Here is a 23,224-nt window from a genome sequence, read left to right as displayed (position 1 = left end):
TCTTTTCTTTTCTTTTTTTTAAGATTCCACATATGAGTGATATCATAAGGTATTTTTCTTTCTCTTTCTGGCTTACTTTACTTAGAATGATGATCTCCAGGCCCATCCATGTTGCTGCAAATGGCACTATTTTATTCTTTTTCATGGCTGAGTAGTATTCCATTGTATAATATACCACAACTTCTTTTTTCCTGTAAATTTCTAGTACTTTTGCTTTTATATATATATATATATATATAATATATATATTTAATTGAAGTATAGTTAGTTTAGAATGTTGTATCAATTTCTGGTGTGCAGCACAATGCTTAAGTCAAACATGAACATACATATGTTCATTTTCGTATTCTTTTTACTGTAAGTTACTACAAAATATTGAATATAGTTCCCTGTGCTATACAGTATGAACTTGTTGTTTATCTATTTTATATATATTAGTGTCTGAAAATCCAATTTGTCCCTTCCTATCCCCTTCCAATCCCCTGGTAACCATAAGTTTGTTTTCTATGTCTGTGAGTCTGTTTCTGTTTTGTAAATAAGTTCATATGCCTTTTTTTTTTTTTTTTTTTTTAAGATTCCACATGTAAGTTATATCAGATGGTATTTTTCTTTCTCTTCCTGGCTTACTTCACTTAGAATGACATTCTCCAGGCCCACCTATGTTGCTGCAAATGGCATTATTTTATTGTTTTTGTGGCTGAGTGGTGTTCCATTGTATATACACCGCAACGCCTTTATCCAGGCATCTGTCGATGGACGTTTAGGCCTTTCCCGTGTCAGACAGAGACACTTTGGATAGCAAGGATAGATACATTTTTAAGTGAAAAACCTGAAAGTGGCAGAAACTGTGTTTAAGAACAAGTGTGATGAACTCCTTTGGATAACTTTGTATTTTACTTTTGACACTTTAACCTCCTGTAAGGCATTTTACCTCAAAGTGTAGTGATTTTCTGTGTCTTCACTTGGTGTCTACATTAGTTTGCTAGGGCTGTGAGAAGGAAATACCACAGACCCAGGGGCTTGAACAACAGAAATGTATGTTCTCATTGTCTGGGGTCCAGAAGTCTAAGATCCAGGGGTCAGCTGGGTTGGTTTCTCCTGAGGCCTCTCTCCTTGGCTTGCAGATGGCCGCCTTCTTCCTGTGTCCTCTTATGGACTTCCCACTGGGTGTCTCTGTTCTCAAAAAGACATCAGTCAGGTTGGATTGAGGCCCACCCATATGAACTCATTTTAACTGAATCATCTCCTGAAAGGCCCTGTCTCCCAGTACAGTCACAGTCTGAGGCACTGGGCATTAGGACTTCAACATGCAAGTTTGAGGGGTACACAGCTCAGTCTGTAAGAGTCTCTCTGAGTTTTCTGTAGCCCCCTCTGCACACACCTCTGTGCTGGGCTCCTGGCTGGTTGGAAAAGGGCCAGGAGCATGGCTTTTCCCTGGGAATGAGTGAGCATCACACACAAAGGCTTGCTAGGAGACGGAGTGACTGCGAAATCAGGAAGCCCACCAAAGTGTGGGGCCTTGCCCCGGCTGTGAAAGAGTTTGTGCAAACTGGCAAAGTAAACCGCCGCTTTATTGTTCAGAAGGGGACATGGAAGGAAGATGCTCCAGCAGAGAGAAGGGGGAAAAGCACTAGAGTGGGGAGAGGAAGTGCTTGAGTGAGGAGCCGTCAGCCAGGGTGGGCGCTGGAAACAGCTCCGGCCCGGGTCGGACCCCATGGACTTTTACGGGAGGCTTCGCCATCATGTCCTCCTTCTGAGTGTGATGGAGGCGATCGCCTTGTCCTCCATCTTCATATGGGCTTTTCTTGTTGTTGTCTTGGCAACTGTCAGCTGTCATGGCGCTGGTGGATGTGTCGCTTAGCAACTAATACATCACAATGAGCCTATAATGAGGCTCCGGGTCCACTGGAGGTCAAATCTTCCACCATCTTGGACCCTGTAGGTTCTAACCGGTTCTTGTTTCTTCTCCTGAGACTTAGATAAGAGTCATTAGTTTCTAGTTGAGGGAGAGGCAGGGGTATGATCCTGGGGGCAACAACCTTGTAACAAAAAGGAAAAGTTGCTTTTAATCAGAATGCTGACATTTTGGTGGACCCAGTGTTCCCCCAAAAAACCATCTCTGAAGATTCTACTCAGGCATAACCAAGAGGCAGGGCTTGGGGGAGGGGGGCTTAGTTTCTGCAGAAGAACTTAAAGATATTGTTATGTATTTTCCTTGAGGAGGAGCCAGGACCCTGCCCCAGGGCTGCATGATTGTTTCTTGGCTGTTCCCCCTCATGTCTGCATCCTCTCCCTTCCCTGATTAGCAAGTGTTTGAATCTGCCCTTTGGAACTCAAAGAAAGTCAAGGAGGCTGTGTTGTTGGTGATTAGGTTCTTGTCTTGTGGCAGAAAGAATTTAGAGACTAGATAGAGAGGTTAAGAAAGTAAAGTGGGAAAAAAAAAGAAAAAAAAAGATTTGAGCCCAGTAGAAGGCACTGATAAGACATTGGGGCTTTGAGTATTTTATTTCAGTGATTATGAAACTGAATACAGTATGGCAAATATTTCCTTGTTTAGGAGATTTTTAATTATCTTATGTTGGATCTAATAAAATCCTTAGGATTTTAAAATAGGAAGGAATCCAAGAGTCAACCCTTACCTCCCTCCACCTTTTTCATCAGACTACTGACCAACTTCATTTGAAGGCTGCTAATGGTGGGGAGGTTTGGGAATTTGTATGAAAACAAGAGATACTCATAAAAATTCAACCACCAAAGGAAGGTATAGAGTCAAAAGTAAGATACATCAATCTATTGGCACCATTTCTCCAAGAATAACAATTTTAAAAACTTTTTTATAAATATGTATGGGGTTTTATTTTACAAAAATGTTATCACATCTACATACTATTTTTTGTTGCTTCTTTGCAGAGTAAAATTTTTGATGCAAAATTTATAAATTTTTTAATGGATCATACCTTTCATGTCAAATTAAAGAACCTTAGCTTAAAAAAAAAGAAAAGTGGGGCTTTATTAAGGGATAGGATGTTGTCAAGGGGAGAGCAGGCAGACTCGGGTGAGCAGCTGCCCCGAGTTTCTTTGCAAGTTGGTTACACAGAGTGTAAAAATGAATGGATGGAATATTCATTGGAAAGGGAAGGGTTTGGGGTCATATTCCTTGATTTTCATCCCAGCTCCATCTTCCCGAAGGGAGGAGGGATTTTTGTCCTTATTTAGTCTGGATTGGAAGTGTCATGGCATCAGTGCAGGATGGATACTTCTAATCTGCAAGGCTGATTTTATACTAGTAAGGGCATAATGAGCAAAAGGTTACATTCAGATGCTGGAGACTCCTGCCTTTTCCTACCTTTCTTTGTGGGCCTCCAGGTTGTCACCCCAAAATATGTGATCACTTACAGCCCAGAGGTTCCTGCTTTTCTCTGCCCAGGGACCCCTGTGGTTTACGTGATGCATGGTTTCCTGCATTTGGCCCCTGCTCCCCCTCTCATGCCCAGTTCCTGCCATTTGGTCTGCATCCCCCTTTCTCTGCTCGTATCTAGCTATTTGCCTGCTCTAATAGCTGGGGAAGCTTTCAGGCTGTGGTTAAGGTTTGGGGTATGGGTGACTTCACATATGAGTTTATGATGACGTTCACAGGATGAGCAGGACCCTGGCTTCAGCTCAGTGTCATTTTTTCTCTCAATGTCCAGGACTCCCAAAGTGTGGGTAGCTTGGAGGAAAACCCCAGAGCCCAAAGTTCTCATGTGGAATCCTCTGACTTTATATGAAAGAAATGAGGTTTTCCCCAATTTAGCAGAATCCCAAGCATGCACATGATAGTTCCAATGATGAATTGTGAGTTGAAGTAAAACTTAAAAAAAAATCTATTTATAATAAAACATTTTATTTTGTCATACCAGAAGAAATAATCATTTTTATCCTCTCTCTAAAAAGAATAATGTCATAAAAATCCTTGTCATAGAAAAGTGCAACCAAAGAATGAGCAGTCAAAAGACGTGGGAGACACCAGCGCTCCTTGGCAGCCCTTCTGTATGTGACAAATTACTGCAAAGGTCGTGACTTGAGGCAACACAATTTTATTATCTTACTGGGTGACAATCAGGGTCCCTCCCAGGGCTGCATTTCTTCTGGCAGCCAAGGAGAGAATCCATTTCCTTGCGTTTCCAGCTTCTAGAGACCACTTACATTTTTCAGGGGGAAAAAAAAAGATGTCGGACACATGAGTATGATGAAGACAGGCCAGTTAGCAAATAAAAATAAAATCTGTTTTTCCTGGATTTTGTGATTTTTGTAGCATTTGCGATTGTTAAGTATTTATGTTTTTTCTCATGCAAAGTAAATGTGTGTGTGTGTGTGTATATATATATATATATATATATATATATTTGTACTTAATATTGTTTTTAGATTTTTATGTCCTTTTCTTAAAAAGGGCCCTAGGTCAATTAATATCAGGTGACAAGTCCTGGACATGCTCAGGAGAGCACTGTGCTCCCCTGTTGCATCTTGGGGTCACGTCCCCTGTTGCTTCTACAGGAGATCCCTGTAATGAACTTTTCACAACCTGCCATACCTGAAGCGGTCTCGTTCCTCTCAGCTCGGATACAGTCCTCCCTGACTGATACACCCCTTCACCTGTCCACTTTCTGCCTGGTGGTCCGAGGACCAGATGGGGGGCCGTCTGTGCAGAGCTGCCTGCTCCTCCTGAGTCGATCTCTCTGGCTTCCTGGAGCCTGCCCGCCCCTCCCCTGGGCTCTGAGTGGGGCATCGCACGCTCTCCACACTGCAGGCCTGCACTCCTGAATGCGGGGCGTTGCATCTGTCCTTGTATAAACCTAGCACCATGCCCGGCACAGAGTAGGACTGACATCGTGGAGTGGGTGAACAGCTTCCAAAAACTGGAAGAGCCTGGGGTAGACGAGGAGAATGTTCAGGAGCCAAGGGTGCGAGCAGGGCAGGCGTGGCCCCTGGAGGCCACGGACCTGAAGGCAGATACCTGGGGAGAGGCAGAGGCCAGCTGCAAAGCCTTGTTTCCCAGGGCGACCTGGAGGAAGTAACACCAAAAATGTTTATTTTTGTTATGCACCCAACTCTGATAAGGAAGAAATAAAGATGGTTTTATTCTAATCATCACTGCATATTATACATTTGAGACGAGACATTTGAACAACCTTTAATTGGCAGGGGCCTGTGGTTACCATTTTATAAAGAAAACTGCCGGTGACTTCCAGGACTGATGTATTTGTCTGTCCCGCTCCAGGCGTGTCCTGACCCGCTGGGACTGAGGGAGGGAGCCTGTGCCCGGGAGTGGGTGACTCCCGTCCCCTCCAGTCTCCACGTGCCTCTCCTTCATTAATCTGTCATTTTTCCGTTTGGCCCTCTTCTCTGGTAAAGGAAAGGAGAAAAGCATTAGAAAATAGCATTCTGGTGTTTTAAAAGTTACACATAGATAACATTAAGCATCATCATTTTTCTTGTGTTTTGTTAAAATGCTCCATGTGCTGCAGGGACTCATGGCCTTTTTAGGAACCATTAAATGCTCCAAATTATTAAAACAAATTATGAGCATAGGTCCTTCAAAAGCATGAAGGTCTCAATTTGGGGATTTTACGTATTTCTCACCTGTTACATTTATCGGTATCTCAGACACATTAATTTCCCAGCTATTTATGAATTATGTAAAATGTTATTTTAGGTAGACATTGTAAGAATGATTTTTTTCCTCTGCAGAAAGGAAAGATGATTAATGCAGTTACAAAGATGTTTATGAGAGACAGAAAAGTATTTCTTTGTGGGTGGGAAGTGTTTCTCCAACAGTTCGTCAAATGTAGACACAATAAAACATTTGCACCAGGCACCAGGCAGGCCATGTGCATTGCGCCCTCCCGAGCTGGAGTTTGTGGCAGGACTTCCAAATAAGAAGGACATCCCCCAGATCCTGTAGTCCTCACCCCAGGGCATCCTGGTATGATGCCTTTCCTTACAGGAAAATAGTTCCCCTACAGAAAAATTACTTTCAGCAGTGAAAAATCCAACTTCAGGCCGGGATGTGGAACTATAAAATGTTTGAGTCTGAAAAATTCTTACATTTAATCTAACGCAATCCTCCCATTTTACAGAGGAGGAATCAAGGCCCAGGAAGGGAAATCACTTTACACAGTTTGTAAACGGGGCCAAAGTGGAGTGGGCTTCTGCGTGGGGGTTCTCTATGCAGCGTGTCACGGCGGCCCCCACATCTGGCCGCTAGATTACAGCTGCTGCAGCTGCGCTCCGTCACAGCCAGGGAAGCAAATTTTGACTGTACAGTTTGGAACAATTGGTCCTTAGCAGGTGTGTGACTTGATGAAAGTTACTTAATCTCTTTGGCCTTGGCCTCCCACCCTCCCGGGCAGAAAGTCATTATTGTCTCTGCCCCAGTGATCAGCGCCTGGGAGGGGCAGGAGCATCTGTGCCTCGTAGGAGTGACTTCAGGTAACGCTGCCTCTCTGACTATAAGGTTTACCCATTTAAAATGTGCATTTTAAAGTGTATTGTGTACGCACATTAATGGGGATGGAAAGCAGAGAAGCTCAGGAGAGAAAGGGCATAAAGAGGAAAACCTTATGTTCAGCAGGAGACTTTCTGTTTCACCATTTTTACACAATAAAGAGACTCACTTAGAAATTTTTACTTGGGGTCCCAGAATTCAAACTACACATTGAGGAACTGTGGTAAAAATTCTTCAAGTTTTCTGAGTTTCAATATTCCTGTTAGAATATTGGGATTGAAAAATATCTGGATGCTTTTAGGTTCTTTCCAAACTACAACTGGGGCCTTTACGGAGAACATTCTTTATTGGATAGCATCGCCCACATCCCTGGGGGCTTGGCGCTCCTGGGGAGCGCACCTTCATCCTTCTCTCCTCACTCCTTTGCCCAGTAAACCAGTGTTAGAGGGAACGAGGGAGTAATCCCCATGGGCACCTGTACATGCCACACCGGCCAGTCTCACATCCTGAATTTTATTTAAGGTTTTAAGTGTGTTCTCATGTTCTTTGTGCAAATATAGCCCTTTACGTAGTCAGAAATCATAATTGTGTGGCTAAAATCCTACCATCAAGGAGGTAGGGGGTCTGCTCCCCTGCCCCACCGGTTGCTTCTGCACCGCGCATTGCTCCTGTCTCATCAGGAATGCCCCTGACCTTGCTGCTGCCTTCGCTCCGGGCTCCCGCAAGGGGCGCCTCTGTCTGCGTGGCTCACTCCTGCACTTCACTGAGGTCTTGGCTCTAAGTCACCTTCTCAGTGAGGACTGCAGCCCTCAACCCTGTGGTCCACTCTCCTTTCCCCCTTTTGCACCCACACTGTGTGTCCAGGTGGGCCTCTGCTTCACACAGCCTCTCGGGACTTGGGAAGGGGGCGTGTGAATGTACCACGTGCGCACAGGGAGGGATGCTGCAGCATTTGGTGAACAGCACCAATGAGCACAGTGATCTCGATCTGGCTGCCAAATACTTTGTCTGTCTCTTGCTCATCAGGAAAGACACACTCCTCCCTTCTTCAACTGAGGCAACCCAAAAGGTCTGCCCCATCCCATCCCCAGTGTCAAGGTGACCTGTATGTGTGCTGCTCTCTGCACCAAGTTTGACCATGGCTTTCCCTGATCCATCGACCTCTGAACTAAAAAGAAGAGCTGCCTAATCCCTGCCCCCGTGTGGCTACAAGCACGGAGAAGGGCCAGGAAAATCACAACCAACCCACTGATTTGCAGCAATTCTGAGGTCCCAGGGGGCAGAGCCTGAGTGGGCTGTGTTCCCTGAGAGGAGAGGGTCTGATTAAGCGTGAATTCTGCTCCCAGAGGCCTCTCCTCCCTGGCTCTCGACGCCCTTGTCCAGGAGTTTTCCTTTTCCATTAACTCTTCTGACTGTGGGAAAGTTGGCGCTGGAGAGTAAGTCTTTGTGGTCCAGGTCATGATCAGCTTTTCCAGGTCATGATCTGCCCATTACAGATAGGAATGCACAAGTACATCTAAATCTCAAATAGTCACAGACTTTTCTTCCTGACTTGAGGTCCTGTTGGCAGTAGAGCTCTCTGAAAACCTAGCCAGCCTCTTACCCCCAGGCCAGTCTCATGTTAGCATAGACATGATTACAGATCTTGTGTCAACATAACTCCAAGATCCACAACATGCCTTTAATTTTGCCCACCATTGCCTCTACCCAGCCCTTCACTTTCCTCTCATTCTGACTCTTTCTCTTAAATTGAGCACGGCCACCTTGGCCCTGTCCACCTTCAGTGGGAGAGTCATGCATTACTCTCTCGCACAGGAGGCATATTTGCACAATTAAAGACTTTGCATGGTGGCAACTTCACCCATTTAGAGCTTTTTGGCAACAGGTCTGATTGTTTCTGCAAAGCTGAGTTTCAGTAGGCTTTAACACTCAAAGCATTTCTTGATTCTGTGATTTACTGATGGGGATGAGAAGCTTTTGTTTCTTCCATCCCTTCAGGAACTTGTGTTTGCTTTATCTTTCTTTTCTCTTTGGGCAATGTAAGAAAAACGCACAGCCCAAAAGTTGCAAGTTCTGTTTGGGGGTCTTGCTGAGGACTATAGCCTGGGAGACAGCCTCTCAGTTAGCTCTGAGGAACTTCCCTGAAGAGCTAAGGAAGAAGCCAGGATATAGACCTTTTTGCCGGAAAAAATAATGCAGTGGGAAATCAAAAGATTGCTGCTAATTTCAAAGAACAGACATCTCAGGTTACTGATTTTAGGGGCTTTCTATATATGGGAAGATGCAAGAATCTAGGTTCACTGAAATTATTCCTTAGATATGCACCTTAACCATCTAGGGCCGGATTCCAAAGCACCGAAAGCTTCCTGTTTTTGTCCATCCTGAATTCCCCTCAGGCACAGCGTTGGGAGGGTATGGATGGGGGCTGATGCAGTGGCTAATGGCCTGGTCCTTAGAGAACTGGAAATTTGGGCAACATTCTTTGTTTACGGGAATGTCGGGCAACATTCCTCATTCACACTTTCATAACTGCTTCCAAGCTGGCCAACCGTCTTCTGAGATCATCTCTTTCCTGTGTTGACTTCCCAAGCACAGTCAACAGCAGTCATTGGATCAGACGTGTCATGGTTCTCACCTTCATTGTTGGTTGAAGGCCCATCTTCCATGACTGGACCATAAGCCCCTCAATGGCAGGAGCTCTCCTGTTGGCACAGTGCTGGGCCTTGAACGGTTTGCCAGGCCTGACATAGTGCGACAAAGTGGTGATGAGTGAGCGGGTTTGTCAGTAAAAGGCTGGGTCTGGTCAGCTGAATTCCCTGTCTCAGAAAGTTTCTTTAAATGGAAACTCAATGGAAAGGAGAAATATGGGATTTGTTGAGAATTACTCAACTCTGTAAAAGTACTTCGTTTATAATATTGAATATATAAAGAAGCTATGAAAGATTAAATTCTCTAACAGTCTGCCTTTTGATCCTCCTTGCCATGGACCTAAAGCTAGTCCTTTAAACTGCGATTATGAGAGAGTCTCTGAGGTGGTCCAGACTCGAGATATTTCTCTGGGTCGCACGGTGTTGTTAGCCCCATCCTGTATCTGATGTGCTATGAACACTGGGGTGGCTTCCAATTACAGAAGCCATTTGAGCCCCATCAGCCCTGCGTTGGAATCAGCACTTGGCTTGGATGGCTGTCAGCTCTCTAGTTTTTGGTTGTTGCTTATTTTTCACTTTTCTTTTTGATTTGGGCTGTATTATTTGAGAAGGCTCTTGAGTGAAAATGACAATCGTTATAATATAAGCTAACACTTTCTGGATCATTTGTTTCCTGCCAGGCACTAGAGATTTTTATTTAACCATATATTTCCTCCTATACACCCCCATTAGGAGGTAGACACTACTATTCTTCCCATTTCACAGATTAGAGAATGGAGGCTTTAATAGATCATGCTACCTGTCAAAGCTTGGACTTATGAATATAGGAGGGTCTGCCTCTATGCTCTGAAATATATTCTTCTGCCTCTTGGCCCCTCACCACATCCCACGATTACAATTTAAGATTTACAGAGCATTTTCACACAGGTTATCAGACTGTGTGATTGGTTATCTTTGTTGAATGTCCATCATGTTGATGCAGGCACTGTGTTAAGCAGAAAGGGAAGTGGGAAGATAAGGATGTAAACCTGGGGAAAACCAAATTTCTGAGAAAGAAAACAAAGCATGCAGAAAATCCAATAGAAATGTCTTACCCCTCCTTCTGCTCTGTTTCAGGAATACCAAATTGATATATTTTTTGCTCAGACCTGGACTGACAGTCGCCTTCGGTTCAACAGCACAATGAAAATACTTACTCTGAACAGCAACATGGTGGGGCTAATATGGATTCCAGATACAATCTTCCGCAATTCTAAAACTGCGGAGGCTCACTGGATCACCACCCCCAATCAGCTCCTCAGAATTTGGAATGATGGGAAAATCCTTTACACCTTAAGGTAAGATGCTGGGGGACCTTTAATCACTGGTGGTCCAATACTGGGGTCTTTAATCCAGATCATTGTAGGAATGAGGCCCTGTTTTCATTGCTAAGCTCTATCACTTCTCATGTTCAGCGTGCTCCTGCTCTTGAAAATGTTTTTCCTAATCTCATGTGTGTAAACATAGAAAGTCTGACCCCAGGGTTGTCTACTTTGAAAAGGTGCAACACACACGTTTAGTGCAGCCACCATCTGCATAGACAAATGGGAGAGCTGGCCAAATATGAAATCTTTCCTACATGTGGATTAACTTGGCATTATACTTGTTTAGGCAAATACACCAGTTTCAAAATGGAGGGAGGATTTAATTCCTTCAAACAGATTGAAAACAGGGACACCGAAAGAAGGACATAGGAAAACAAGGACATATTGTTTCAATTTGTTTCCTCTCTTACTTGGCTTTTATTTCTTGACACAGTTGGGATTTTACTAATGGAAGTTCTCTCCATTTCTGATAGTCAAAAGTGAAACAAAGGAACACAACACAAAAACAACCAAATGATATTCTGCATGGGTGGGGCCTCTGCCGAGAGTTAGTTCCCTGTGGTGACCAACCCTCCCGCCCACCACGTTGTGGCAGTGTGACCACTGCGGCCTTGCTTGGGGTCTTTGCCAGGGTGTTGCTGGCTGAGCACGAGAGTGATGTGTGGCTCTCCTGCAGGCTCACCATAAACGCTGAGTGCCAGCTGCAGCTGCACAACTTCCCCATGGATGAGCACTCCTGCCCGCTGATCTTCTCCAGCTGTGAGTACTGACTTGGGTGTGGATACTGTGTAAAGGAACGTCTAGCCTGTACTGGTTTCCAGCAAATGGTCGCGTGATTGATTGTCGTATTCCTGTACAGCCAGAGAAAACTAATGGTTTTGGGTCACATGGGTATATTCACTTTAGAACTTATTACCTAGGATCCATGTCACAAAATAGGTAGTTTTGGTAAATCCTTGAGCAACTTAACCATTCACTGTGATATTGAGCAACTCAGAAACTGATGAACAGTTGACTTACCAAGACCTTTATGCTAGTAAATGGTGCATATTACTTGGAAGTACAGAAAACTCCTTTGCAATAATTTTAGGCTTAGTATCGTCTTCAAATCAGGTGTTTATCTTCAAAATAGAAAGAAAAAATTTTACTTAAATATATTTATATCTGTCTCATTGCACTATAGTAGGATGTCATTTTTCATAGCTTTTCATTTTCTAATATTTTACTTATGATTGATACTAGAGCTAATGAGTAATTATTTATAAATTCTTAGACAATATCAAATGCTAAACACAAGGATACACATAAAGGAAACATCAAATTTATTTGCTTATAAAGTTTTGAAGAAAAGGTCAATATGGAAATATACCTGTCTTGCGTATGAGGTATTGACAAACAAACATGACGACATTTCAGGCAGAAGGTTTTAAGGTTTCTCACTAAACACTGTAGTGAAAAGATAAAAGTGATATAATGGATAATCACATTTTAGAGTTCATTTTAAGTTCAGAAAAAGACGAGATAGAAAGCAAAATTTCACATAGGGATAAATTTAACCAAGGAGGTGAAAGTCCTGTGTATTGAAAAGTACAAGACATTAATGAAAGAAGTCAAAGAAAACACAAGTAAATGGAAGTGCTGTGCTCGTGGGTTGCAAGAGTCAATGTTTTAAGAATTTCCACTACCAAGAGCAATCCACAGACTCAGTGCAATTCCTATCAAAATTCCATGGGCATTTTTTTAAAGAAATAAGACAAGTAATCCTGAAACCACAAAAAGAAACCTGAGACAGCCAAAGCCATCTTGAGAAAGAAGAACAAAGCTTGGGAACATCCAACTCTGATTTCAAACTGTACTACAAAGCTATAGTGATCAAAACAGTGTGGCCATTAGTTTTCAATTAAGGTATTCACATGGTTTTTTTCAGGCGTAATGCTATTGTACATTTAATAGACTATAGCATAGTGTAAACATAACTTTACAAAAAATTGTGTGTGGCTTGCTTTGCTGTGATGTTGGCTTTGCCGTGATGGTCTGGACCTGGACCTGCAGCATCTCTGAGGTGTATCTGTAGAAGAAAGAGGTGAACCGAGGGGGGGTTTACTCTTTGCTTGGGCTGGGACCTTCATCGTCTCCTGCTCCCAGACACTGCTCCTCCTGGGTCTCAGGCCTTCATACCTGGACCAGGACCTAAAACGCCAGTCTCCCAATTCGCAGGCCTTTGGGCTCTCACTGAATTACCTCGCCAGCTTTCCTGGGTTTGTGGATGACAGACCGTGGGACTTCTTGGCCTCCGTAATTGCATGGAGTCATTCCTGTAACAAACGCCCTCTTAGAGCTGCACTTCCATCTGTGTCTGTCTCTGAACCTACATCTATTTTGCTGGTTCCGTTTCTCTGGAGAACCCTGACTGATACAGGGGGGAAGTTCCCACCCTCCCATACTGCTCCAAGGTCCCCCCAGAATCCTGGCGTTCACTTAAATCCCCTGCTTTGGATGCAGCCAAAGGAGGTTTTTCTTATTTATTGAGGTATGATTGACATGTAAAAAGCTGTACATATTTAATGTCTGTAGCTCAATGAATTGGCGACAAGTAGACACCCATGAAACTGTCACCAACATCAAGGCCATTAACATATCCATCACCTCCCAAACTTCCCTCCTGCCCCCTTTATTACTGCTGCTATTTTAATACTGTTTGCCTTTAAAAAAAAATTTCCCCCATCCCAAGTCTGGATGGTAAACATTATTTGGTGGAGTAGAAATAGTGAAATCTGTAGCCTCTTTGTGTGTTTTCATTGTTGTTTTATATAATGCATGTAGTCACTAAAATAAATTTTAAAAAGGGTTTTGTGACTTTAAAGATAAAGCGTGAACCATGCTGAGTGTCAGGGAGGCTCTGGGCCAGCCTCCTCCCTGCTGGGACCTACTCACTGGCTGGCGTTGGGGCTGGGGGCTTTGGGCACAATGTTAAGCACCCAGCTTGATGCGGGAACCTGGGAACCCTCACTTTCCCTCTAACACTCACGTAAGTGCATCTACTGTGTGCCAGGCGCTGCTCTGAGCAATTAAAGTCGTGAGCCCATCTGATCTTTGTAATGACCCTGGATGCCCTGTTTTTCCTGATGCCTTCCCCAGCCCAGGAAACCCAGCACGAGGTTGTGGGGTCATCTGCCCACATCACCCTGAAGAGCAAAGGGCAGCTGGGTTTGAACCAAGCACAATGGTAATTGAGTGTGCACTGCTGATTATTATTATAACTACTATTTTATTGTTACAAGAAGAGGGCAGATGGAGCAAAAAGAGATACTGTGAGGGCTCAAGGTACGAGGTGAGATGTATTTGGCTTTCTCCCCAGTAAGCCATGCAGGGCGAAGTGAAACAGAAGCAGGGACGTTCGTGCTCGCTGTCTGTGACGCCCATGCCGGCTGTGACTGCCCGGGAGCTGGAGACACGATCAGGGAGATGTCACTGCTGTTGCAGTGATGCTGGAGATGTCTGAGAAAGGTGGCTGGTTTTCAGTTTTAAAAGTGGAGTGAATGCCAGTTAGCAAATCTCTGTGTCAGCGCGACTGGGTCCTGCCCCCGCATAGTTAGAACAGTCCCAAGGGCACCTCTGGCCCTCCCTCTGGCTGACACCGTGCCTGGCACCGAGCAGTGGCCAGAGACCAGCGACGACCTCTCCTCCATGTGTGTGTTTCCTGTCAGTGTGCAGGGTAGCACATTCTGCCCCCTGTTCCCACCTGCCGCCCCCATCTCACAGATGAGAAAACTGAGTCTTAGAGCAAGAAAGCAAACACCAGTGCAGGATCACACACTAGTAGGCGGTAGGGCAACCACATAAATGTGGCTCTTGCTTCTCCCAAGTCCAGGATTTTCTCTACCACACCAGCCTTTATCTGGACCGTTATTAGCTAAAGAGAACCAATATCATTGCATTCTAGAAATGTTTTTTTTTTTTTATCACTTCCATCTGTACTATGACCACTGCCTCCTTGACTGATGGTTGAAAAACACGGACCTGCGTGTAGGACACAATGGACCTACTGCTTCCCTTCCCAAGCCTTCCAGACAGAAGACGAACGTGGAAGTGCAAATTCTCGGGAAATTTGCTAAGGAAAGTATGCACCTCCCAGGGGGAGAAACTGGCACATCCTTCATTAAAACATCATGGACGTATTTATAACCAGCATATTAAATGACACTAGGAGTTCTTAGAGCATCTCTTCTTTGTGCTCGGCCTTTCTTCCACTAAGTGAACCAAGCAAGAGGGGAAAGCCTGCCTCCTGGACCCTGATTTCGAGGGTTCTGCCTGAGCCAGATGAGTCCTGCACTCAGAGCCGCTCTCTTGACTCACCTGCTTCTGGCCTGTGGTCTGGGCGCTCAGGAAATTTCATGTTGTTCGCCGCTCTGCCCGGGGGTTCAGAGCACATCTCAGCAAGAGTATGGGGACCATTCCAGGATGACTTGAGCAATGCCAAGGTGGTGCCCTCAGCAAGCTGCAGCAAAATACAGTAAATTGTCCATGGACATCAAATTTCTACCAAAAGTATTTTGAAGACATTACTTGTCTACTGTAAAACTTGTCTCTTCCCTCCCTTAAGCTCCCTGCCCCTCTCAGCTGCCCAGCAGCAGTATTGCCTGGTGCCAGGGGCTTAGCGGATCGTACTCAGATAGATAGGAAACAGGAGGGAGAAGTGTGGTCCAGGCACTTCGCTTTTCCATTGTTTAGGAGCAGATGACTCCACTTCAGCTACTTGTCTACTGGTAAACCTGTTTAACTCCTGTAAGATGACCACGGTCTTCAGTGGTGAAACCCAAAGTGTCTGGGGTGTGTCCTTTGTAGTCACCTTAATAGCATGAAAAGAATGAAAATAAAAACTCTGTAAGGCAAATCATTTCTCCTGCTGGGCCAATGCAGCCATAATGAAATTGAGAAGAAAGTGTATCAGTGCATTTTGGTTATAAATTGTTCTTTTTCTATACTTGGTCAATATTTTCACAGAAGTTTGGTTTTGCTGATTTTCGTAGGTTGGGGAGCATGTCTTCTGTGGGCTTTTAAATGCCTGTTCACAGTAGGTGCTTAATAGGTGTTTATTCTGTGTAGGTGGCTGCCCATTGGTGTTCACAGCTCAGGATGGTCATGCAGCCGTGTAACACCTCATTTTGGGAAATGCCTTTTGACTGAGTAGGTGGTTAGCTCATTAATGAGAACACATACATTGTTCCTATTCAAGAACACTCTCCATCAACAAAGTTCCATTGTCAAAGAAAAAGAAGCATGGGAAATCTCTAATTTCTGCCCAGTTTTGCTGTGAACCTTGAACTGCTCTAAAAAATAAACACTGTAAAAAAAAATAATAAAAATCCGACCTAGGGCTGAGGGAGAGGGTCCAAGGAAGAAGCGAAGTGGAAGCAGTCTCTTCCCCAGACTTCACTTGGCACCTTGTTGGAGCAGGTGTGCTGGCAGCTTATCAGACAATGGAGGAAATTCTCTGGGTCTAACTGGGCCAGAGGGGGTTTACAGTTGGCAGAAAACATCTGACCAGAGTCCAGATGGGTGAAAACCTTGTCTGGGATTTTCAAGCAGGAAACCAACCTCTAGGTGCAAGTGACTGAGCCCAGTGGGAAGGTCTGCAGAGGGTCAGGGCTTTCGGAGCTGCTAGCTGACGGGGCGGTGTGAGGCCGGAGGCACGTGGTGTCTGCATCAGGAATTTCTCGGCACACCTGTGGGATGCAGCTGGACCAAGGCACGTGGGTGGTTGCGTGGAGGGATCAAGGCGTCAGGAGCTGCTCGCTGAATGGGCAGCACAAGACCTAGGGTGCATCGTGTCCCTCCTGGAGGGAACGTGGCGACGTGGTGAGCAGGCCAGAACTGGGGCTGCACCCTCACTGAAGGACTGCATGCACGCACAGAGGGTGCAGCCCAATGGAAGGAGGAAGAAACACCAGGAGAAGCACACCCAGACCAGGAAGAGAAGTTCCATCCTTTCTCTGTTTCCTTCCTGTGCCCTGACTGACAATGTGTGCCATTGTGCTAGCTGTGAAGAAGTGTTGACAGGGCCCAGCTCTGCTATCACAGAGCAGGTAGAAAGAGTGAATTTGAAGCTGAGAGGCAGTGCACTCCTAAGTGCAAAGAACTGTCAAATGCGTATTATTTTAAGTGTATATCTTGAATTTAATTCCCCTCCCTCTGTCATTGCCATTCTTTAAACTTCCACCACCACCCAGATTTAAAATCTGCTCTCCACTGACCTCCCTAAGCAGGAATTCTGAATCACTCTTACTCTGAAAAGTCTTCAAAGAATAGTTATAATTCACAAATCTCAAACTTGTTTATCTGGAAAAAAAAGAAGGAAGGAAGGAAGGAAAGAAACAAAGAGAGAGAGAAAGGGAGGAAGGGAGGAAGGAAGGGAGAGAGAAAGAGAGGAAGGAAGGAAGGATGGAAGGAAGAAAGGGACAAGGAAGGAAGGAAGGAAGGAAGAGAAAGTAGCAGTGCATTCTTTTTTTTTTTTTTTTAATTGAAGTACAGTCAGTTACAATGTGTCAATTTCTGGTGTGCAGTGCAGTGTCCCAGTCATGCATATACATACATATATTCATTTTCATATTATTTCTCATTAAAGGTTATTACAAGATATTTAATATAGTTCTTTGCTATACAGAAGAAATTTGTTTTTTTAATGTATTTTTATATATAGTGGTTAACTTTTGCCAATCTCAAACTCCCAAATTTATCCCTTCCCACTCCCTTTCTGCTGGTAAACATAAGATTGTTAACTGTATCTGCAAGTCTGTTTCTGCTTTGTAGATGAGTTCATTAGTGTCCTCTATTTTTCTTTTCTGTTTTTTTTTTTTTTTTAGATTCCATGAATGAGTGATAAGATATGGTATTTTTCTTTCTTTTTCTGGCTTACTTCACTTAGAATGACAATTTCCAAGTCCATCCATGTTGCTGCAAATGGCATTTTTAATTATTTTTAATGGCTGAGTAGTATTCCATTGTGCAAATATACACAATTTCTTTATCCAGTCATCTGCTGATGGACATTCAGGTTGCTTTCATGTCTTGGCTAGTGTATATAGTCAAAACTACAATGAGGTATCACCTCACACCAGTGAGAATGGCCATCATTCAAAAATCCACAAATGACAAATGCTGGAGAGGCTGTAGAGAAAAGGGAACCCTCCTACACTGCTGGTGGGAATGCAGTTTGGTGCAGCCATTGTGGAAAAAAGTATGGAGATTCCTCAAAAAACTAAAAACAGACTTAACATATGATCCAGCAGTCCTGCTCCTGGGCATATATCCAGAGGGAACTCTAATTCAAAAAGATGCATGCACCTGAGTGTTCATGGTGGCACTATATACAATACAGTGAATCCGTGATTGATTTTTTATTATCTGGGAATAGAGCCAAGACAGCCCAGCTCTTTACGGGACCATGAGCAGCAGGCTTGGGTAAGGTTTAAACGTGCCGGGTGGACGTGCACATCCCATACTTTCAGATCATTTCCTCTCTGGGCCTGACCAGGAGCTGGAGAGAATCAGGTGACTCTACGTTTTCATCTCCTTTATTGGAGCCATGCCAGTCAGGCAGAGGTTGTGGCTTTGAGGACAACGTGTGTCCTTTGAACTTGAATTAAGAGGAAAATAGTTGTGGAGAAAGGGGAGCACCTCTCTTCAGGGTTCTGTGTTTGACACCGAGTTTACATCAAGTGGCATATTTCCCAAGAACTTAGCCGCTGGGGCCTTGAGTCATCATCTGTGAACAATGTGACCTGTCCTGAGGCGATGAGGGGTGGGGAGCATCGCTCCGGACTCTCAGGCCTGGTTTAGATGACGGGTCTCCTTAATAATCTCAGTACCTTAGCAGTGTGACGTGATGATTTGTTTCTGTTCTTATGGGTCGGATGCACGCCTTGAACGTCGGTACAGGTATGTTCTGCTGTTTAGTGTGTCTCTTACAACTCTTACTCCCCACTAGTCTTTCTAAAGAAGTTTCATTTTATTTAAAGAAGCCCCATAGTGAAAAGTTAATACTGAAGAGAACTGAGCATCTGAAACACCCTCTCTACTTAGCTGAATTAAATGCTGTTTGTTGACCTTTGAAAGACTATGTAATTTTTACGATAAAATTATTTTGAACATTATGTCAAAATCTGTAAGTATTTATTAAGGAATTTCAGGCCACAAATTGGTGCTTTCTTTGCTCATGAGTTTATTGACTAACTGGGAAATTACCAATTGATAAAACATTGTTTTCTATTTAGATTTGGGTCTTAACTCTGCCATTTAATAGCTAGATACATTTCCCTGTTTACGTAGAGAGGGGTGTTGAAGGCTCCAACTGTAATGGCAGATTTACGGATCAGTTCTTCCGGTCTGCCCTTATATATTTTGCTGTTGACTTGTTAGGTACATACACATCTAGGATTAATTTGTTTTCTTGGGGAATTAACGCCTCTACATGTCAGCATGGATTAACAAAAGACCCATGTGTTGTCTACGAGAAACTCACTTTAAACATAAAGACTTAGACAAGTGAATATTAAAGGGAGGCAGAAAGCTATCTTGAGACTAATCAAAGGAAGGAACAGCTTTATTAATTTTAGACAAAGCTTACCTGAAAACAAAGAAGTTAATCTGGGGTAAAAAGTGGCACTTTTTCCGTTAGAACCGTGAACATACTGATCACAGTCACCTGAAATTTCTTGTCTGATAATTCCTGCATCTGTGGCACCTGTGGGTGCGGTTCTTTTGGGCTCTTTGTCCCTCCCGGTGCGTCTGGGTCTGCTTGTCCGCCGCCGTTCGGCTTGCCCTGTGCGTTTCTGTTGAAAGCCATGTCGGTGCTACTGGTTAACAGGCTCCGGTAGATGCACCTGTAGAATGAGGCTTCCTGTCCTCCGGCCCTGAGCTGAGCTGTGTGTCTTGTTTGCTGCAGCTGCTGGTTCTAGAGGAGAAAGATCCCTCCAGCCCTGTGTTCGTTCCTCTCTTGAATTTGGGCTTCCTGAGTTCGCCTCCGCAGAGAGGGCTCCGGTGGCCCCTTCAGCGGTGACCCACTGCTCTCACACAGGGCCCCTTTTGGTTTGGGGTGAGGTGCTGGGGGTGGGGATTATGATCAGACTTCAGTGTTTACGTGAGTCTCTGTTTCTGGGGTGGGGCCTTCTCGGGTATTTCTCCAGTGGAACAGGCCTTCCTCCTAACTCCTACCCCCTTCCCAGCCCCCACATTCCCAGTCCACATCCGGGAAGCCCTGGCCACTGTTGACTCTGTCCCAACCTCTCAGGTGAGACAGGAAGCCTAGAGGGGGACGGAGCGTGAGGAGAGCCCTCCTCCCGTCTGGGATTAGGCTCCGGTGAAATCTTTTCCCCTCCGGGGGGGCTCTTTGTCGTGCCCAAGGCTCTGGGTGTATTTCACCGTGATTAATCTTCAGCTGCCAGAGAAAAAAGGCGATCTTTCATGGATCCTCACTCCTCAGAACCTTATAGGGTTCCCGGAGGTGAAGCCCCTGAAAATGCTGGGGGCTCCCTGAGATTTTTGCCTGCAAAAGTGTTTCAATCTCGTATTAGCCCACACCCAGCCTCCAGCAGTAACTAAATTTATTACTTAAGTGTTCCTACCAGTTTTTGCTTCAGTGACTCCTCCTCCACCTTGACTCTCGATGTTCCTTGGCTCTCCAGACTTCTGGGTGGCGACTGCCCTGAGACCTCAGTTTTCTGATGGGTCCAAGAAGAGTCAGTGACTCTCAGTTAGTCCAGCCTTTTCTCATGGTGAGACAGGTGTGAGGACTTCTAAGCTCTTTTCCCGCTGGAGCTGACTCTGAAAATCCCTTCATTTGCTATTTCAGTCACAGTTTAATGGCTAAGAGTCAAGAATTTTCAAAAATAGATGTCCTTGGAATTTGAAATGAAAGATTGCAGAGTTTAAAAAGTGTTGTACGGTCCAGTTATAGCTGGAACCAGCAAGAGTCTCAGTGCTGCTCCAATAGAGCATTCAGCGTGCTTGGTCCTTGGACCAAGGACCAGCAGGATATTGAGAGAGCCCTGGATCTAACCAAGAGGTGCAGACAGCAGCACGTGTGTGCTGAGCACTTACTGTGTAGGAGACACTGTTTTGACTGCCATATTCATATATTAAAGAATGAATGAATTTAAACCCTTAAAAAAACCCAGGGTGCTATGTACCATTGTCCTCTCCATTTTCCAGATAAGAACATTGAGGCCCAGGGTGCTTAAGTGACTTGCTCAAGGTCACGTGACTCAGGATTCTCAAACAAGCGCCAGACCTCACGCTCTTAACCACACTGTTCCTTGCATCTCTCTAACTATTATGTGCAGATAATACACTCATATTATCACGTAATAATGCAGATAGTAATAAGGAAAGTTGAATTTTCCCTGATATTTCCTGGCGGGGGACATGGGGAGATTATTCCTGCCATGGGAAATGAGGGAAGAGTTGTCATTTTAAGTTACTAAAGCTGAGATTTAACAGTAGGAGGAGTTTGGGGAACAAAGAAACTGAGGCCCAGGGACTCCCAGTGTGTGAGAAAGAGAGACAGGTGCTGAGGGTGGAAATGTCCGGCTGGAGACCTCCACGGTTTTCCAAGTATTGGGAGCTTTGGAATCAAAAAAATGACGGGCTCACCGGTGTGTTTGAGAAAGATTGTTGTGTAGCAGAACGCAGGGAGAGCCGGAGAGAAAGGAGCAGAGACCCGCGGCCCATTGGAGAGCCGTGTGTGGTGCTGCAGCGGGAGCGGGAGGGGGGCATGTGCCGGAACTGACGAGGGTTACGGAGGCTCCGGATGCGAAGCTAGGGGAGAGGAAGGAATTGGAACTGACTCCAGTGGCTGAAGTCTGTGTGACTGGACAATGAAGACGCAGGTGCTAAATACTGAGTTTTATTTATATTTATATATATGTACAGGCTAATACTATATACATACTCAAATTATACTCTAATTATATATATACACACACACACACACACACTAGCTTTCTGGGCTGGTATAATTAGTTGGGCTTGAACATAAAATGCAGGGTGAATTTCCCTATAGCCAGAGAACAAAGGGGAGAGGGGAGTCACGGCTGCAGTAACTTTCGCAGAAGAGGGTTATGTCATTTCTTCAGAAGAGACACGCTTCTCCTGAGTTTTAACATCTAACAAGAATTTATTTAACGCAAGGGGAACGGTAGAAATGACAAAGGATGGCGTCCTCAGCTTCCACTCCCACTAGGACATCACAGAAGTTGTCCAGGTTAACCTTGGAAACCTTCCAGCTTTGCAACACGCTGACCAAACCCAGGGTCTGTCTGTCTCACGCTGCAAACCTTCTGAGGATATTTCTTTTAATGCTTGACCGGAATAACAAAATCTTACCTGCTTTCTGAGCCTCATGAGATAGTTTCCACGATTCAGTTTTTCAGATTATTAAAGAAGAGAACAAAGAAACCTTTAGAACCCTGTGCTTGACTTTTGGGGTAACAAGTATTTTAAGGGAAGGGCCGAGCTGCCTTCTCTCTCCTAGAAATGTGATTTTGGGCTCCCCATGGACTTGCAGACCGTATTTATTCTTTTGCTCATACCTGACTGCATCCTTTACTGCTCTGGTTTTTTTTCCTTTAGTGACAATAACAAAAAGCATTTCCCATCAGTGCCTATTTTTGGCAACTTAAACAACAGCCCAAAGGGTGGTGTGTCGGAGGCGCAATTTCCCCTTGGTTCGCACCATAAACTCTGTTTGGAGAAATCACTGCTCTTGTCGCAAGTTGTTTCTTCTCTCCTACTCACGTTCCCAGCCATCATGGTGGCCTTCAGGCTTTCCTTCCATGCAGAAGGTTCAGGCTTGAAGGTATCTTACAGATCATCTCGTCTGAGACCTTTTATTCCGTTCATGAGGACCAGGGCCCAGGGAGGTCACCTGTGCTTCTCAGAGGCAGGCAGCTGGCCCGTGGCGGGTACCACGTGGTGGGAAGCCGTGCCTTCTTCTGCCTGCTGCTCCGGGGGCCTTTTCACGGCTCAAAGTTGGGAGGGATCACGGGAGGTAAAGTCCAAAGTCAGCCCAGCAAGCCGCACTTGTCTTTCTTTGAAGATTGATAAGCTGTCAATCAGTCAGTACGGAGCTATTAGACACAGGTTGGTCTGAAGATGCATAAAATGGATGCTGCCTTGAGGCGTCTGCAGAGCGGCTGCAGGGCGGGCAGATGCGATAGGGAGGAGAGGGAGGTCTCCGTTGCTGCCTGGTGGAGTGGAAACCACACGGCTCCACGCGTCCCGGGACAGCCCAGCATGTCAGGCCACTGGGGGGCAGAACCGGGGACAGGCTCGGGGACAGCCTGGGGTGGCCGGCCGGCAGAGGGAGGGGGCCCCGTGAGGGAGGTTCCGGAAGCCCTGTGGGTGAAGGGAGGGAGCCTGGCGGCCAGCACGCGGGCCGGAGGGAAGACACAGCTCGGGGAGGCGCGGGCTTCCGTGGGACACGGTGTGTCCACTGAACGTTTCTTCGCAGCTGGAACACACAGGTCGCCACAAGCCAGGGATCCCTCCTTGTGAGCGTTTCTTCTTTTTTCTTTTCCTTTTTATTGTCTTAGAACCGTTTAAGACTCTGTGGTACGTAGGGACCCTGCCAAGCCGCTCTGAGCCGTTTAACCCCATCTGGCGGCCACTCGTCACCTCCTGAGTCACGACAGGCGGAGCGAGGGTGGGAGGGGACCGAGGGGGAGCAG

At 45.2% G+C, this 23,224-nt stretch overlaps 1 protein-coding gene across 1 annotated transcript in view; it reads left to right on the top strand.

Moving 5' to 3' along the window:
- Positions 1 to 23,224, top strand: part of GABRG3 (gamma-aminobutyric acid type A receptor subunit gamma3) — a 423,003-nt gene that overhangs the window by 196,631 nt on the left and 203,148 nt on the right. Inside the window, exons 4-5 of the mRNA XM_064480494.1 lie at positions 10,252 to 10,472; positions 11,176 to 11,258. Of these exons, the coding sequence (XP_064336564.1) occupies positions 10,252 to 10,472; positions 11,176 to 11,258 (304 nt within the window). The remainder of the gene's footprint in view (positions 1 to 10,251; positions 10,473 to 11,175; positions 11,259 to 23,224) is intronic.

Source organism: Camelus dromedarius, chromosome 29 (assembly GCF_036321535.1).
Source record: "Camelus dromedarius isolate mCamDro1 chromosome 29, mCamDro1.pat, whole genome shotgun sequence".
In the NCBI taxonomy this organism is placed as follows: domain Eukaryota; kingdom Metazoa; phylum Chordata; class Mammalia; order Artiodactyla; family Camelidae; genus Camelus; species Camelus dromedarius.
Note: the sequence above shows the minus strand (reverse complement) of the source record. Positions and strands in the feature narration are given on the sequence as shown.